This window comes from Tasmannia lanceolata, unplaced genomic scaffold, assembly GCF_043159265.1.
Source record: "Tasmannia lanceolata isolate RefF3 unplaced genomic scaffold, GAP_Taslan_0.1 ptg000020l, whole genome shotgun sequence".
NCBI classification, from domain to species: domain Eukaryota; kingdom Viridiplantae; phylum Streptophyta; class Magnoliopsida; order Canellales; family Winteraceae; genus Tasmannia; species Tasmannia lanceolata.
Genome location: NW_027518697.1, coordinates 22,206,048 through 22,225,516, shown reverse-complemented (window position 1 = coordinate 22,225,516; position 19,469 = coordinate 22,206,048). Strand labels below are relative to the sequence as shown.

At 37.7% G+C, this 19,469-nt stretch overlaps 2 protein-coding genes across 3 annotated transcripts; both read left to right on the top strand.

Annotated features, from left to right (window-relative positions):
- Positions 1–618: 618 nt before the first annotated feature.
- LOC143853889 (uncharacterized) lies at positions 619–3,987 on the top strand. Its single transcript, XM_077363587.1, has 2 exons — positions 619–769; positions 1,538–3,987. Exons 1-2 carry the CDS (start codon positions 619–621, stop codon positions 3,925–3,927), a joined length of 2,541 nt encoding a protein of 846 aa, XP_077219702.1. The 3' UTR covers positions 3,928–3,987.
- Positions 3,988–4,474: 487 nt separating this feature from the next.
- LOC143854573 (uncharacterized) lies at positions 4,475–18,962 on the top strand. 2 transcript variants are annotated; one of them, XM_077364603.1, is made up of 4 exons: positions 4,475–4,566; positions 12,746–12,904; positions 13,132–13,416; positions 18,303–18,962. In XM_077364603.1, exons 2-4 carry the CDS (start codon positions 12,755–12,757, stop codon positions 18,897–18,899), a joined length of 1,032 nt encoding a protein of 343 aa, XP_077220718.1. In that variant the 5' UTR covers positions 4,475–4,566; positions 12,746–12,754; the 3' UTR covers positions 18,900–18,962. The 2 variants fall into 2 exon arrangements, with proteins under 2 accessions (XP_077220718.1, XP_077220719.1); XM_077364604.1 differs by lacking the exon at positions 12,746–12,904 and having other exon boundaries at positions 4,507–4,566.
- Positions 18,963–19,469: the final 507 nt, after the last annotated feature.

Here is a 19,469-nt window from a genome sequence, read left to right as displayed (position 1 = left end):
TATTGGAACCTTTAATTAGTGTCTACCTCGATAAAGTCTGGTGCATGCACATTCTCCTATATGTCCATTAAGTACCACCATTGCAAATAGTTCCGTTGACTTCCAAGTGCACCATCACTAGTTACTTCCGTCGTTCGTGAATCGTGACTGATTAAATCTCAAAATAGGTGTAAACAGGTTGATAGTTCAAGGGCGTAAGATCACTAGACCATGTCCATGGTTCAATGGATTTCACCATGTACACCACCAGTGGCGATGGCACTTGTAACGTAAGGGGGGCGATTGCCCCCCTTATTTTTTTGTGAAAAAATATATTTTTTAATTTTTTAATTTTTTTTTTATACTTAATTATTTTCACTTACCCTTTTATTTCCATTTCCCATACCCTTTTATTTTCATTTCTCATAAACCTCTTCACGGGTTCACCTCTTCTCAAAAAACCCTAGCTGCCTCTTCTAATCTCACCATCTGTTCATCAGTTCATGCCACTCATCGGCGGCCGGCGGCTTCATTTTTCCTGCAAAAATGTAAGCTTTGCAATTGCAGCCAGGTACTCTCTCTCTCTCTCTCTCTCTGATTTGGGGGTTTTTGGTTTTGGGTTTCAATGTTTCATCTATAATGCTTGGGGGTTGTAACTCTGGACTCTGGAGGGTGAGGGAGATTGGGAGAACATCAATCACAACTCACAAGAATACAAGATTCACAACAACTGAATGCAACACTATTTCAGAGGGATTAGGGTTTGGTGGATTTGCTTCAGAGGAGTTTGGTTGATTTTCATGGCTTTCATGGCTAGGTTTCGAACTGGGAATAGGGTTTGGAGGAGGGGGTTTCTCCATCGAAGAAGATGCCAAGGAGAAAAAACCCCTACGTCTATATATAGAGAGAGCCAGAGAGGGAAAGGAAAGAGGGAGGAATATACGTATGCGTATACCATTTTCTTTTCCTACGATTTTGTAAATAGTAATGATTCGTTCGTTGGAGGGAGGGGTGTGTACGATCACAAATTCACAACAGTGAGGGAGATGGAGCAGGGAGTGAGGGAGGTGCAGGGAGGTGCAGCCGTGCAGGGAGGAGAGGTGTCACTGGACAGAAATACCCTTAGTCCCTCACCGTTCTATTTATTCTCACAAATACCCCCTTTTGGCTTTTCTCCCTTATTGTTTGTCTTTTCCTCATCCACCGTAGGATGATCCAAACCGTCCATTAGTTGGGCCACAGCCTAAATAGGTTGTGCCCCATCCTGTTAACTCCATTGTATCCCACCTCTCTACATCTTTCTATATGACTATATGCTCTCATTTTTTTATTTTTTTGCAACTGATTTCATGGTAGGGTTCTGAATTTCTGATTTGGGGGTTTTTGGTTCATCGGTTTTTAGTTTTTCATCCATATAGGGTAAGTCATTACTAATTGTTATTGAATCAATAGTTAGTGAATAATTTTTTTACCATTCTTTTACATTGATATAGTGATTGATAATTAAATATTTTTGTGATATAGTGATAGAAGTTCTTTGTCTTGTTTGTTTTTTTAGGTATGGAAAAATATTTTTCGAGAGTAGCGTCATTAAGGTCGATAACCCCTCCTACAACTTCAATTATCCCCACCAAAGAACGAGAAAATTCTAAAAGAATTCGATTGGAACTTGATCCTAAAAATCCTCCTGCTGATCCCGGATTAAGAAGGCCAATAATTGATTATCATCATAATGATAGGACAAAAGTTCGAATGATATACTTAGGAATGGGTCCAATTCAACCACGTAATCATGATTTTCCTCAAATTATGCAAGAAAAAGAGAATAGGCGGTTTAATCAAAAGTGGTTTGATGATTATCCTACTTGGTTGGAGTATAGCATTGCAAAAGACGCGGCTTATTGTTTGTGTTGCTATCTTTTTAAATCGGATAGTAAGGAGCATGTGGGAAGTTGTGATGCTTTTGTTGTTAAGGGGTTCTCTAATTGGAAGAAAGTAGAAAGATTTGGAAAACATATAGGGGGTCCTAATAGTGCTCATAATCAAGCTTCGAGTAAATGTGAAGCTCTTAGGAATCAAGAGCAACATATTGAAATGTTGGTAAATAAGCAAACAGAGCAACAACAAAGTGACTATCGAATTCGCTTGCATGCTTCAGTTTTGAATGCTCGATTCCTTTTAGAACAAGGTTTACCTTTTCGCGGGCATGATGAATCTTGTGACTCGCTTAATCAAGGAAACTTTCGTCAGCATTTGAAGTTCATGACCATGATTAATGAAGATATGAAGAGGGTTTGTGTGGAGAAGTGTCCTGGGAATCTCAAACTGGTGACTTCAGATATTCAAAAGGATATAGTGAGTGCATGTGCAATTGAAACCACTAACTCAATCATTAAAGATCTCGGGGATTCATTGTTTTCTATTTTGGTTGATGAAGCTCGTGATGTTTCTAGCAAGGAGCAAATGGCCGTAGTTATACGTTATGTAGATAAGCTTGGGCATGTGGTTGAGCGTTTGTTAGGTATTACTCACGTTCCCAACACCACTGCTACATCCTTTAAGGAAGAAATTGAAGCAATATTGGCCAAGCATAAATTGAGCATATCGAGACTTCGTGGTCAAGGATATGATGGGGCAAGTAACATGCAAGGGGAGTTTAATGGTCTTAAAGCACTAATCTTGAAGGAGAATGAATATGCTTACTATGTTCATTGTTTTGCTCATCAATTACAGTTGGCATTAGTTGGTGTTGCAAAGAAAAATATGAACATCTCCGATCTCTTTTTTTTAGTTACAAATGTAGTAAATGTGGTTGGGGGTTCTTGTAAGCGCCATGATATTCTTCAGGAGATTCAACTTGCAAAAATTAAGGAAGCACTTGAAAATGGTGAGCTTTCAAATGGACAAGGACTTAATCAAGAGACCACACTCAAACGTGCGGGGGATACACGTTGGAGCTCACACTATAGAACACTGGTTAGTTTGGAATATATGTTTTCCTCTATTCTTGATGTGCTTGATCTTATTGTCAAAGATATGAAGTTAAGTTCAGATCAAAGGCATGAAGCTCATAATCTCTTGAAATCATTGCAAACTTTTGAATTCGCATTTTCCCTTCATTTGATGATAAGTTTATTGGGAATTACAAATGAATTGTCGCAAGCATTACAAAGGAAGGATCAAGATATTGTGAATGCCATGACATTAGTAAGAATATTAAAACAACGACTACAATTGATGCGAGACAATGGATGGAATTCTTTGTTAGATGACATTTCTTCATTTTGTGCCAAACATGACATAGAAGTCCCTAACATGGTTGATACTTATGTTGTTCCCGGAAGAGTGCGACGACATGTAGATAAAAGAACGGTCTTGCACCATTTTCAAGTTGAGTTGTTTTTTCAAGTTATAGACTTGCAACTTCAAGAGCTCAATAGTCGTTTCAATGAAGCAAATACAGAGTTGCTTCTATGTGTAGCATGTTTGAATCCAAGTGATTCATTTTATGCATTTGATAAAGAGAAGTTGATTCGACTCTCTAAGTTTTATCTAAAAGAATTTTCAGAAGCTCAATATTCTACAAAAGAATTAGACAACCAACTTGAAACATATATTCTTGATATGAGGTCTAATACTCACTTTGTGAATTTGAAAGGAATTGGAGATCTTGCTGAAAAAATGGTTGAAAAGGGAAAGCATGCCGTGTATCCACTTGTTTACAAGCTCATCACATTGGTACTAATTTTACCAGTCGCAACTGCAACTGTTGAGAGGGCCTTTTCTGCCATGAAGATCTTGAAGAATCGATTACGCAATAGAATGTCGGATCAATTTATGGCCGATTGCTTGATTCCATATGTTGAGAAGGATATTTTTGGTAACATCGATGATGAGACAATCATGTGTCGTTTCCAAAAAATGAGACCGCGTCGAGGAAGCCTATAAAAATTTTTTATGGTCATGTTATTAGGTTTTGCACTCTAAAATTGTAAGATGTCATTTTTGTTTACCTCAATGTATGTTGGCGATGGAATATATATGAGGGTTTTTTTTGGAAACTATAATATTGTTTTCATTTGTTTGGAGAAAAAAAATTACTATAATTTTTGCCCCCCTTGTTGAAAATTTCTGGCATCGCCCCTGTACACGACTAATGTCCTTTAGGAAGGAGCCTAACAACCTTTTAGCCAATTTTTTATGAAATATGGTGACGGTGTACGGCTTGGAAGAAGTGAAATTTTACAAGAGTAGAAACATAGAAAAATAGAAAGCATGTGAACGACACGGGCCACTTTAAAGGCAGATGCGATTTGGTTCGTGTGCTGAGAACGAGTCGCAGAAAATGGGCCCACTCACTCCGAGCTCTGTGTCGAGAACAAGTCCCGTTCGGAAAAATTCTGAACCGGTAACATGATCTGGACCGTTTATTATTACATCGACGGTAGAAACCATCATGGGTTAGCTGACCCAACCCTTTAACCTGTGGCCTATGGTTTCTTAACCCGGGTTAATTTATCCGGTTAAGAGGACCCTCCTCTCTCTCTCTCTCCCTCTCTCCAAACGAATTGGGTTACCTAGATTCAGGCAATTCTCTAATCTCCCTCCTTTTTCTGTTTGGGTTTTATTGTCTGATTATTGTCTGTTTGATATCTGCCTAATCCCGGCTTACCCATCAATTTTCTTAGGCTTTTTTTTTTTTTTCTGAATGGTATAATGTGCAGAGGGTTTGGTTCTATCTGTTTATCTTTTCTGTTCTTAGGGTTTCGAATTCATCTTCCTCCTATTTTTTTCGATTTTTATTGTGCAGTCTGTTATATGATCGCTGTGTTCATTTTGTGCAATTGTTGGTTCTTATTTCTTTTCTTTTCTTTTTTTGTTTTGAATGGCGTAATTCTGGAGGAATTTTTGGTTTTTTGTTCGATTTGTAACGTTGTAGATTTTGTTTTCTAGTGTTGATACTTGCTTGTGTAGGGTTTTTGGATTTAAAAGTGTTTGTTTATTTAAGTCTGATGATTAATTGACTCTCTTGAGCTCACGTGATCTTGTGTTATTCATATGCCAAACAGCAACGGACAAAGAACGCGAAGAACAAGTGAACAAAAGACTTAAGAAATCTCACGTATGTTATGTCTAGAAAAAAAGTAGAGAAACAATTGTTATTTTCACCACCACCAAAACTCAATCGTCCCATACGTCTTTTATAATAGGAATTTTCATACTAGGAACATTCTAAAACTAATCAATTAACATATAGAAAGATACCTACTCTAGATTCCTAATGAAAGTAACGTATAGTATAGCATTATACATACGTTGATTTCTAATAAAAGTGAAGTTCCTAATAGGGTTTCTAAAATCTCTTACTACTATATCTAGCTAGATATAAAGCTAAAATACTAGGAAACAAAATAAAAACTTGTGGAAACTATGTTTTCTATATCTTTTAACTTTCTAAATTTCCCATACCCTTAATATTAAAAATAAATTCCCATAGCCTTGATATTTTAGATTTCAAATTTCCTCCACACTATCATCTTTATGAAGTTGATGTATTTTAAAACTAGCCAAAAAATCCAAAGTTGCAGCTATTGCGTAGGAAACTTTCCACCGTTTGTGAAACATTCCCTAATAAGCGTCCTCAAAATTTTCTACCATTTTTTGCATTGCATCAGTATTTTCTGGACAATTGTGGCATCTGTAGGGGATCTCTTTCTAGAAAAAAATTCTCTCTCTTGTTAGGTAATGCTCTTTGAAAAATGTTGCCCTTTCTGCAAGTTTCTTTTGAAATTCATTGGATTAGAACTATTTTCCTTCTGTAATCAGCATCTAAAATTCTTGGGCTTGTTTAATAGAAGAGCTTTGTATCGAGGTAATAATTGAGGAATTAGAGTTTTATTTCCTTGGTGATTTGTAGGAATTGAAATTTTTTGAGACTCCATATAGGGCAGGGAAACAAACCAAAAAGTGTCTTCAAGATCCTTGTAAAAGTAAGTCTGCCCCTTGTTTTTCCCTCTGATTTTCTGCCATCGACTCTTTAATGAAATCCTCGTTGCCTTGTCGTCAGTCCTCTGTCATTACCTGTTTTAGGAACACGCTTAGAAAAGGCTTATTGATCGAGAAAACAAACACCAAACATTAAAACCCTGAAAAATCTTAAAATTTCCATTACGATCGAGTATCTGCAATTCTTATTTCAACTTCAATGAAATATCTTGCATTCATGAGTTTTGATTTTGAGAAATGCATCTGTTATTAATTCCTTGACAATTGGGATTGGTGGAAACCTGGGGTTTCACGGTTAAATCCGAAAACTCTAGGAGCTCAACGTGCAATATTCTTACAATTAATTTAGTCAGCCATGTCCCAAACAACAAGCAAATCAGATTTAAATTAAAATTGTAGCCTAGAAGATTAATGAGAGTTAGCCTTAAAGAAAAACCATCAAAGAATGATTCTACATAAAGCAACTAAAGCAAACATCAATGTCCAATAAAGAAAAGATAGCATCTAATAGGTCCAATATAATGAAATAAAAACTGGTTACAAATTGTCCAGAATAAAAATATTTTATCTAAGGCCCCAAAACCTAATCTAATGTGAGGAAAAATAATCCTAAACAAGTGGGACAAGATGGGGATCAATCCTAGGGTGAATGGGTGGCTAAAACATGAGAATAGGGTTGAAAATAATGAGGGAAAATCTCACCCAATGGTGCAACAGTCCCTACGCCTCAGATAATGTGAATGAGGACCCAAGAGTGGTGGAGGAGTTTGTCGGCGCAACCCGTACACGGGACAGCAGCAATCTCTCGAAAGAATATGCGAACTAGAAGGAGAAAAGAAGGGAAGAGCAAGAAAGAGAGAAGTAGAATAAGAAGAAGAAAACAGAAGCCAAGGAAAGAAGAAGAGATAAGGAAATAAGAGGTAGAAAGAACAAGAAGTGAAAGAAAAGAGAGGGAATAAGGGAATCCAAGAAAAGAGAGAAGATCAAGAGAAAGAGGAATTGAATGAGAGAGAAGGGGAAAGCTGAGATAGAGAGAAAGAGATCGAGAGAGAGAATGAGAGACATTGAAGGAGAGAGAAGAAAGAAAGAAAGAAAACAAGGGAGAAGAAAACCGTTAGGGTTTAGGGAAAGAGAAGAAAGAAAGAGCATGGAGGGGAGAAGAAAGGAATAGAAGAGAAATGGAAAAGAGATTAGAAGAATAGAAGAAAAGGGGAGAAAAGAGAGATCTTTCGATTGGAGATTCACGTAATTCTTTGATGAGATTCAGGATATTGTGGGAGATTTTTCGATTGCATTAATCCATATTCGGAGGTCAGCCAATTCCGTGGCGGATAGGTTGGCAAGGGATTGGAGTTCTTAAGTCTGGTTTTGAGATGTTCGACTATCTTCCCCCTTACCTAACCGATGGAATACTCCTTTCATGCCACTGTTTGCCATATTGGAAGTACAAAGGAAAGCTCTATTCCAGTATTATCCGGGTCGTGAATTAGAGCTTGGAGGAAGCCCTCGGGGGGAGGGGGGGCTTTACTAAACTCTATAGAAAAAACTAGTCCTCTGAAGTCCGGGATATTTGGGCTGATCTTGCTTGTCCGTTTACTTTGTTTTTTTCTTTCAGTAGCTCCCTTTTCTTTTCGTGCTTTTGGTCTCTGCAATGGTTTTATGAGACCTCGTTCTAGCGATTTTTCCATTATAAAGGGAGATTTCCCTCTTTCTTTCTTGTTATATTGATATGTATGATTTCAATTGTATTTTCTTGGTCTGACCACCTCGGTCTTTCCTTCACTAATGAAAATTTTCCACCATTAAAAAAAAAAGTTGAATAAGAAGAAGAAAATAGAAGCCAAGCAAAGAAGAAATAAAGAAACAAAAGGTAGAAAGAACAAGAAGTGAAAGAAAAGAGAGTGATTAAGGGCGAGAAAAGAGAGAAGATCAAGAAAGAGAAAGAGGAATTGAATGAGAGAGAAGTGTAAATCGAGAGAGAAAAAAGAGAATGAGAGAGATCGAAGAAGAGAAAAGAAAGAAAGAAAACGAGAGAGAAGAGAACAGTTAGGGTTTAGGGAAAGAGAAAACGAAGGGAGAAGAGAGGAAAAGAAAAGAAGAATAATGGCTCTGGCAAGATGTCGAGATGATGAGGAATGGCTTTGGCAACCCTCCAAGCGATGCAGAATGAGTGGCTACAATCGCAGAAAAATCATTTCGAAATAGTGTGGATATCTGAATCCCCATGCTGAATATCTGGCCTCTCTAGTGCTGATCTATGTCTACCTGATATTGTTCGTGACTTGCGCACAACCGCTCCAACGCCTCTTGTAGCACCTCCTCAATGTGATAAACGAGATCCTCGGCCTCAATGCAATACTGACCAGCGTAAGATAAAGAGGTATGGTCCAAAAGGTGGGGGATGGAAAAGCCGTAAATGATCTCAAAAGGGGACATACTAAGGAATCGATCGATGGAACTATTATTAGCAAATTTTGCTTGAGACAGACTCAAGTCCCATTGATGTAGTCTTTTGCCGGCTAAACATCTCAGTAAAACCCCTAATCTGTATATTCAGATAAAAGAAACCCCTAATCTGTGATTAGCCACTTTCGTCTACTTATCTGCTTGGGTATGGTAAGTGCTACTGAATTGAAGTGTGGTCCCCATTATGCTCCATAAAGTTCTTCAAAAACGAGACACGTCTAAGAACCTATCAACAATGATAATGATGAACTCCCATCTCCTAGCGGTCCTGATGAAAGGAGAATTTCTGATAGTGTTTGAAGTTTGAATTTTATTGGACTGGATTACTCTGGACTGGCCATACAAACTGTCCCCGGTTGATCCCTATCAAGTATATTGAATCGTGCTCACCTCATGGGATTGCTCATTAGTCGCCTCATGTGAAGCACTATCATCATGTGAATCATTTCCTCCTACACGATCATTTCTATTCTCATCACCTACGGGTTTTGCTAGATTAGTTTGAGGATTGAACGTCCCATACAGATAGTCGGATGACCTATGACATTGTTCAGCACATGGAAAGTATTTGAAGCTTGTATGTTTTGTTTCATGCCCAAAAATCCATGCCTTGTGGTCGTACTCTTAGGAGGAAGAGTGGGGAGGTTGTATCTTGTGGTTCATGCCCAAAAGTCCACGCCTTGTGGTCATACTCTTAGGAGGAAGAGTGCGGTTCGAGCGAATAGACCTTGCCCCTAATGTGGAGCATTGACCCTATAAGCAATAGCTGAAAGCGGATAACTCGACATGTAGGATAACCCTATGGACTCTAGAAAGATATTTAGGCACCTAAACGAAAATATATCGACACGGTATGAAGTAACTGACACGTAACTGACAGTGTTAGGAAACTCAACTACAATCTAAAAATCCCCTAAAATACAAAAACTCTAACATATACTCTATTAGAACTTTTACCGAGCACTTGGAGGGCGCTGGATGAACTTATAGAAAGCATGTAACTAAGGGAACTCTAACTAAACTTTTATCAAACACTTGGGGACTGAAAATGAAGGAATACTATAAAGGATCTGAGCATTGGGCTCTGATCCCACTTTGGTGCAAACCCGAGGGTTCGCGGTTTAATCCAAAAACTCTAGGAGCTCAATGGGCAATATTCTTACTATTAAAGTAGTAAATCATGTCCCAAACAGAAAGCAATTCAGATTTAAATTAAAATTGCGGCCTAGAAGATTAATGAGTTAGTCACAAAGAAAAACCATCAAAGAATGATTCTACATAAAGCAACTAATGCAAACATCAATCTCCAATTAAAGAAAAGATAGCATCAAATAGGTCCAATATAATGAAATAGAAAACTGGTTACAATCTATCCGTAATAAAATAAAAATAAAAATAAAAATAAATAAATAAATATATATATATATATATATATATATATATATATATAAGGCCAAATATATATATATATATAAGGCCCAATATAATGAAATAGAAAACTGTCCAATATATATATATATATATATATATATATATATATAAGGCCCAAAAACCTAATCTAATGTGACGAAAAATAATCCTAAATAAGTGGGACAAGATGGGGATCAATCTTAGCGTGAATGGATGGCTAACACATGAGAATAGGGTTGAAAATAACGAGGGAAAATCTCACCCAATGGTGCGACAGTCCCTACGCCTCGGATATGCGTGAATGAGACCCCAAGAGTGATGGAGAAGCTCGTCGGCGCGTCCGTACACGGGACAGCAGCAATCCCCCGAAAGAATATGCGAACAGAGGGAGAAAAGATGGGAAGAGCAAGAAAGAGAGTAGTAGAATAAGAAGAAGAAAACATAAGCCAAGGAAAGAAGAAGAGATAAGGAAATAAGAGGTAGAAAGAACAAGAAGTGAAAGAAAAGAGAGGGAATAAGAGAATCCAAGAAAAGAGAGAAGATCAAGAGAAAGAGGAATTGAATGAGAGAGAAGGGGAAAACCGAGAGAGAGAAAGAGGAATTGAATGAGAGGGAAGAAAGAAAGAAAATGAGGGAGAAGAGAACAGTTAGGGTTTAGGGAAAGAGAAAAGAAAGAAAGAGAATGGAAGGGAGAAGGGAGGCATAGAAGAGAAATGAAAAGAGATGAGAAGAATAGAAGAAAAGGAGAGAAAAGATAGAGAGAGAGATCCAACTCACCTTGGTCGTGAGTTTGGAGGGGGAGAGAAGACGGCTTCTTCTTTTGGGAGTGCACGTTTTACTTTTCTTCAACCAAAATTAAGGTTTCTTCTCCACCACTCTCTCTTATATAAGAGCTATGAGAAGTGTGGGTTTCATACTTACTATAAATAGTAATTCTGTGCTTACTATAAATAGTAAGTTCGCGATTACTATAAATAGTAAGTTTGCACATGGGTCCTATGATGATGTGGACATCCCCCATACCTAGGCTCAAAATGATGCTAAAAATAACCAAGTCATCAATGTAATCAACAATAAACAATGTACCAACTAGAAAAGTAAAGATCCAACGGTGATGCTTCTTCATTTTTATTTTGGTCTTGGTGAAACAAAGCTTTCATATTCTTAACAGATTGATGTATAGTTCTGTCTTTAAATGTTGAAATAAACTCACTTCAGAAAGACCATCTTTTTAGGGCATTTTCCCTTGGTTGATTATTCTCTTAACTTAATAAGAAAAGTCAACCTGACTTGGGACTTGGGAGCATTGGAGATGCGCTTTGACTAATTTTGAGGAACTCCACCCACAGCCTCCGTCACTGCATGCGCGCTTGCACACATAAAAAAAAACAATAAATTGAGTAGGTTGGATTGTTTATTTCCACATAACAAGACCTTATTTTTCCTGTGTCTAGATTGCTGCCACTCTTCACCAAGGTTATCTCTGGTCACTGTCTCATGGAAAATCAAGGTGATCTTCAGAAACCCCACCTAGCTGTGTGTCAAGAACCTCCTTTGAAGTTCCGCGACATACCTTCGAAGTTCGAACAATTGGGTGTTTAGATCTAGTGTGAGTTAGCAGCCTAGTTTATCAAAGAAGTTAAAAGCATCGTAACATTTGCAAATTAGATTACTTGGCAGTGCCCTCTGCAAATCATTCACTAGGAAATCAAGGTAGTGAAATTATAAGCATTTGATCCTTCGATTGAAGTGGATCAGTATCTCCCACTCAAAGCTTTGGGAGAGAAGTAGATATTTGTGTTTGGGATAGGCTCCAAAAGAGTCCATATGTCGCGATTAAAGTACCATTATTCATGATGTAGTTAAATAGAAATAGGATGGGATCAATAAAAGATTGATTATTTGCATGATGCTCCTATTTGCTCTTGCGTTCTAGCGTAAATGCAATCTTTTAATATGTTATTGTTTCTTTTGCAAATTTCTTCATTTTTTTTTAGTAGTCACGGAATTTTCATTGCTAAAGAGTTAAATTTCTAAAAAGAAAAAAAAATAAAAAATTTCTACAAATGCTTAAATTGTCCTATATCAATTATTTTCCAGATTTCTCAAAAACTGTTGCAAGGATGCCCTTATTGACCTATGGAATGTTGGGTGCCATTGTTCAGTGTTTTGGGGTTTTCTGTGTGTTCTCAAGATATATATGGACCTTATTCGTGGCTGGTGATTGCCTTTTCTTTGTTAGAAAGTTAAATATCTTACCATTCAAAAAAAAGAAAAAAAGTTAAATATCTTTGGAAAAAAGCTTCCAAGTGAGTCACCTCATCCTGATGTTGATTTTGATGGCAGCTTTAGTGGTAGTACGGGACTACGGGTATTGTGAGCATGGGTCATGGGTGATGTTTTTAGAGATAATCAGTCCTCTGTCATCAAGGTCTTCTCAGGCCCTAGTGGTTTGGCAGAATCGGATGGAATAAAAACACGGGCTTTACTTGAATGGTTGAAAGTTGAATCTGTTTACTGCCAATTCAGATTGTCCTTTATGGGTGAAAGGTGTTTTGGCAAATGCTAATTCTTGGGCCTCTAATAAGTGCCCGAAACCTGGCGCTTTGTGAATGTAATTTCTATATGCAGAGTTAGTAGAGTCTCCTTTTTGTATACCCTCATTATGCCAATGACAAGTCAATGGTTTAGCAAGAGAGAGGCGGTGGATAGGGAGGCTATTTGGTTGGAGATATATTCCTCTGTTGTAATTAATATTCTGCTTTCTTTCTTTCTTTTTTGGTTCCTTGTTGAGGGGTCAGCTTGTCCCCTACTTCTTTTCCTTCTAATACTGTTTTTATCATTTCTCAAAAAGGCCTTTATTGACCATCTTTCTATTGTTCAGGTATCAGAAATGGACTTTTTCTTCAAAGTTATTAATGAGGAATCATCGTCATCCGACCCTTCAGTTACTCATCAGGGTATCCAAAGATGTCCGTTTTTGAGAAACATCAATGAGCCCACAAGCTTTTCCTTCTCCTCACCTATGAATTTCCCTATGCCTGTGAGTTCTTCCCTTGGCTCTTTTATCCCTCCTTTTTGGGGAGCTCGGTTTTGTGTGCTTTATTTAGGTACACGTTTTCAGTTGTCATGGATGCCATACATGCAAAATATTGTAAAGCATGGTTATTTTTATTCATTCGGATGGGTTTTCTTCAACTTTTTTTCTTGTTCATTTAACCTGAAGATGAATTGCTGAATTTGAATATTTTTTTCTGGTTCTCTTTCCAGGTACGGGCTGCCAAAGGTCCGATATTCGAAGATGGGCCCAATTTTGATATGGCATTTAGGGTTTTCCATGGACGAGATGGAGTGGTCCCACTCTCTGGAAGATCATTTTCAGTCCCCAAGAGTTCACCCCCAGAGCCTGCACCTCAGTTTAACCCCCTAGCAGCTAAGGCAGCCACTATCAGTCTCTCAGCCTTTGGACCAGGAGGACCCTTCAGCTTTGAGTCTTTCTCTGATAAATGGAAAAAGCAGAAAAACAAGCCCTCAAAGAAAGAAACTTCTTCACAGGTAATGCCTCTTCAATGCTATATCTGCAGTTCTCAGTTGTATATGGTGACTTCGAATTTGAACCTCTCGCTCTGTGTGTACATACTGATCATGCGGTCTGTACAATAGCAATCTGATAGTGGTTGTTTGCAAACTGCTTACTCTAATGTATCCTTTTCTTGTTTTTTTAGTACTTGGGCTATGATATAGCTGACACTTTGAATTTATTGCTGAAACACATGTCCTGCCGTGTCCGACACGACACGCGTGTCCACACGTATCGACACTCCTTTCGACACTTTTAAATGTACTGCTAGGAGTGTATGTGGGCATGTGGACACGTTTTTGTACTGTGTTAAGTGTGACATTATGTTGTATTGTTGAATTTTGTGTTTACATCTTTTATTAATAACTCTTTTTTTAAGTCTTCTTTAACTAAAAATTGCTATTATATCCCCTCCCCTAAACCTAAAACCCTAAACAAACTCTTATTCCAATTTTATATTCATTGTATCATATCGGTTTGCCTCTCTCTTTGTATATTATTGGAGACGGAAGAGAACTAAATTAAATTGATAAATGTGTTGTTATTTTATTATTTCATGTTTGTTTTAGATTATAGTTGATTAATTCTAAAATTTATTAGTTTATTAAATGAATACCACATTTATATTGTTACAAATTATGTTAGTAATCAATACTTTTATGTACATGTCACCATTTCTTGATTTTTAGACGTTGTCATGTCAGACAACTCATATCTGTGTCGAAACATGACACACGAATCGATATCTCTAAATTTGAAGGTTTGATGTGTTCGACACTCTCGTATCCGTGTCCACAAATCATAGTACCTGAGCCTTTGCTAAGTTACAAATTTTTTTTTTTTTTTGAGTGGTTGCTAAGTCACAAATATATATATATATATATATATATGGGCTTACTGTTCCTGCGCTCGAGCTTAGATAAGCTTATCTGCGCTCGAGTGCAGAAACCATAGTTACCGGATTCGCCATCCGCAGGAACAGTAAGCCCATATATAAATATAGGGCATACATGAGGTTTTTTTTTACTTTTTTTTATTAAATGGATGTAGTATGGACTATGGAAGGATATTCATATATTCCAACGGGAACTTTCTTTTTGAAAAAATATGTATGACATACATGAGGTTTTTATATTTTGTGTATTAAATATTTAAATGTATGTAGTGTGGTCTATGGAATGACATTCTTGTAAAAATATATGAAATTATATATATATATATATATATATATATATATATATGTACCATCATCGTACCGCGTACCGGGCTGCCATCGTACCCCGTACCCGTTCTCGTACCACGTACCGGAACGAACCACGTTCCAGGTCAGATTGGCAGAAACAGGGTGGGCCCACATTGTTGGGGTGATCCAAAGCATTCATTTGAAGGCCCTATCATAGGTAGGGTGTCCACAAAAAATCAGCTCCATTGGATCATCCTAACCCTTCCATTTGGCGAGGGGAAAAATGGCAGATTTGTGGACAAACAGTGTCTGTCCATTTTCCCCTCTACTATTGGATGGGTTAGGATGATCCTATGTATCTGATTTTTGGTAGACACCCTATCTATGGAAGGGCCTTCAAAATGAATGCTTTGGATCACCCCATAAATGTGGGCCCACATGATTTATCAGCACTCGAGCGCAGATAAGCTATCTGTGCTCAAGCTCATAAACCTTTTTCTGTATATAAGCTATCTGCGCGTGGTCTTCGGGTGCCTGCGCGCATCCCTAGGGAATAGTCCTACCCTACAAAAGTGGGGTGGGGATACCAAATGGCATCAAAAAAAATAAAAAAATAAAAATAAAAATAAAAATATATATATATATATATATATATATATATATATATATATATATATATATATATATATATATGAGGAAACTGTTGGTGAGCAAACTTATGGTGAGCTAGCTTGCCCAATCACATGGGGGCCCACTTTGTTAGGATGATCCAAAGCATTCATTTGAAAGTTCCTTACATAGATGGGGGGTGTACCAAAAATCAGCTCCATAGGCTCATCCTAACCCCTCCATTTGTGGAGGACAAAAATGGACAGACACAAATCTGCCCCATTTTTGTCCTCCACAAATGGAGGGGTTAGGATGATCCTATGGAGCTGATTTTTGGTACACCCCCTATCTATGATAAGGCCTTGCAAATGAATGGTTTGGATCACTCCCCAAAATGTGGGACCCATGTGATTGGGCAAGCTAGCTCACCATAAGTTTGGTGAGCTTAAGCTCAACATAAGTCAACAGTTTCCTCTCTCTCTCTCTCTCTCTCTATATATATATATATATATATATATATATATATATATGTACTAGTAAAAAACCCCGTGCGATGCACGGGCCGACAAAGAACTGTACGGACCACATCATCGGTTGATCCAAACCGTCCATGTGATGGAACACAACATCAATAGATTGTGCCCGTAAAATCATTTCCATAGGCTGATCCTAGCCCTCCAATCTATAGAGGTCTCCATAATTGTTGTTTCTCTTAAGGTGCCCCGAATTCGTCAATATTTTGAAAGGTGTCCTGAATCCGTAGTATTATGTAATATGGTCACAAAAATCCATAGTATTATGTAACATATGCACCCAATCCGTAATTTTGGATAGAAAAAACGTCACATATGTTGACTTTGTGGAAAAAATTTATAATAAAAAAATCATAAAGAAGGATAAGATAGGTATTGTGATGGGGGTAGGATTGAAAATATGGACCTTTAATGGGTGCCTTTGCTAACAAAAGCAAAAAAAGGTGATGTGTAATTCTCACAGATTTTTCAAAAAATTCTCTCCTTTTCTCTTCTGCTATATATATATATATATATATATATATATACTAGTAAAACACCCCGTGCGATGCACGGGCCGACAAAGAACTGTACGGACCACATCATAGGTTGATCCAAACCGTCCATGTGATGGAACACAACATAAATAGGTTGTGCCCGAAAAATCATTTCCATAGGCTGATCCTAGCCCTCCAATCTATAGAGGTTTCCATAATATGTTGTTCCTCTTAAATCGGATGGTTAAGATAACCATATAGAGCTTTATAGGTTGATCCAAACCGTCCATGTCATGGAACACAACATCAATCGGTTGTGCCCATAAAGTCATTTCCATAGGTTGATCCTAGCCCTCCAATCGATATAGGCTGATCCTAACCCTCCAATCGATAAAGGTTTCCATAATTGTTGTTCCTCTTCAGATGTCCGGAATCCGTCAATATTTTGCAAGTGTCTTGCATGAGTAATATAAAGTAGTTCTTTCGTCATTGTCATATGTCTTTACCTCTTCTTGGTAGTTTTTTTCCGTAATTGTCATAGACAGGTACCCTGTGTCGGTACTTTTCGTATGTAAATTACGATTTTATCCTCACATAGATATATGTACAGATATGTGGGGAGGGCAAAAAGGGTAAAAATCATCCACATGACGTGTTAAATGGACAATAATTCTCCCTTTTCTCTTCTGCTATATATATATATATATATATATATATATATATATATATATATATGGGGAAATGTTTTCTGAGCGATACCTCAGATAAGTTATCTGAGCAAGAGGTCAAAAAATCATGTGGGCCCACATTGTTTGGATGATCCAAAGCATTCATTTGGATAGTCCAAAGATAGATAGTGTGCACAAAAAATCTGCTCCTCAGGATTATCATAACCCTTCGATTTGTGGAGGTTAAAGTGGATGGGTATAAACCTCCACAAATCTGTCCATTTTTAACCTCCAAAAATTGAAGGGTTAGGATGATCCTATGGAGCTGATTTTTTGGGCACACCCTATCTATGTAAGGGCCTATCCAAATGAATGCTTTGGATCATCCAAACAATGTGGGCCCACATGATTTTTTGAGCTCTTGCTCAAATAACTTATATGAGGTATCGCGCAGAAAACGTTTCCCATATATATATATATATATATATATATATATATATATATATATAGTTAAGTGAAGCTACACATACGTGTAGCTAACTTAGCTACACCGACGGCTTAAAATACAGTGGGCCCACATTGTTTGGGTGATCCAAACCATTCATTTTATAGGCCCTCACAATGATAGGGTGTGCGCAAAAAATCAACTCCATTGGATGATCCCAACCCTTCAAACTGTGGAGGCAAAAATGGAGAGAGATGTGAAGGTTTTTACACGTCCATTTTTGCGTCCACAAATCGTAGGGTCGAGATGATCCTATGGAGCTGATTTTTTGGGGACACCCTATCTATGTGAGGGCCTATCAAATGAATGGTTTGCATCACCCAAACAATGTGGGGCCCACTGTATTTTAAGCCGTCGGTGTAGCTAACTTAGCTACACGTATGTGTAGCTACACTTTTCTCATATATATATATATATATATATATATATATATATATATATATATATATATATATATATATATATGAGGAAAGTGTTCCTAAGCTATAGCTTAGATAAGCTTATCTAAGCTATATATATTTGAGTTTATATCGGGAAAAGTGATAAAATAAAAATATGTAAATTAAGAAAAAACGAATCGTAAAAATTTCATAGAAATATCGTGATATTATCGCGGTAAATTAAAATATTGCTATATTTTTTATATTTCTGGATTATTTTGGGATTTTGTCGTTTTATCAAATTGTTGGAGATATTTGTAGCATAAAGCATGCAGTTGGAACTTTCTCCATGTTGAAGTTGCCATTCTCTATGCTAAGAGTTATTACTTTTCAAACCCATTTTCATTCTCTTTAAGTATCCTTCAGGAATTTTGTCGTCCATAGTCCTCTTCGCTAGAGAGTTGATTTTTCTTCCATGTAGCACCTGACATTCTTCTTATTTTTCAGGGACAAGATTCATCACACGAAGCTTTCACCAACGAGTGGCTGGAAACTGGTAATTGCCCCATCGCCAAGTCCTACAGGGCAGTGAGCAGCGTCCTCCCGCTTGTTGCAAGTGCCCTACAACCCCCACCAGGCATGAAGATAAAGTGCCCTCCAGCTATAGTTGCTGCAAGGGCAGCCCTAGCCCGAACCGCTCTCGTGAAGACCCTCCGTCCTCAACCCCTTCCAGAAAAGATGCTGGTTATTGGCATCTTGGGCATGGCCGCCAATGTTCCTTTAGGTATATGGAGGGAGCACACTGAAAAATTCTCTTCTTCCTGGTTTGCTGCTGTTCACGCGGCTGTTCCTTTCATAGCCATGTTAAGGAAGTCTGTTCTGATGCCCAAGACGGCAATGGCTTTCACGATCGCCGCATCAATCCTAGGTCAAGTAATTGGTTCTAGGGCTGAGCGTCTTCGACTAAGAGCCATAGCTTCACGAGAGGAAACTTTAACTATTGGTGATCCATGTAACAGTGGGCAATGTGGTGAAGGAACTACATTGGATCCTCTATCACTCGAGGCAATGAGTTCTTCTTCCTCAGCCAATGTGTGCGTCTGATGATGATGCTTGCAATATTTTTCTTGGATGTTTTTATGTGAAAAGACTGAAAATTTTCATCCAGATATTTTTTTTTTTGAAATGGAAAATAAAATAAAATATATATATATATATATATATATATATATATATATATATATATATATGTTTCATTCAGATATATATAAAATGGGAATTGCTAGCGTTCATCACAAAAAGGCATTTCGTGGCTGGTCTGTTGCACGTCAGACGAGCCACATCATGAATGGAGACAACAGCTGCTGTCTCCATTCCCGAGGTGGCTGGTCTGAAGTGCGGCAGACCAGCCACGAAAAGCTTTTGCATGGACCTTAGCAAATCCCATATAAAATTATTGTTGAATAAATTTGTCGTGTGCCTCTTTGTTATACACACCTTGGGAAGTGTAGTATCTACTCTGTGGATGGGTCTTATGTTGAATAATTTTTTTGTGTTTCTCTTTGGTGTAGACAACCTAGGAAGCGTGGTATCTAAACTGTAGATGGTTCTTATGATTGCATTGGGTCTTTCTTGTTCTAATAAACTTTCAAAGGTGGTTTCAAGTAAGGAACT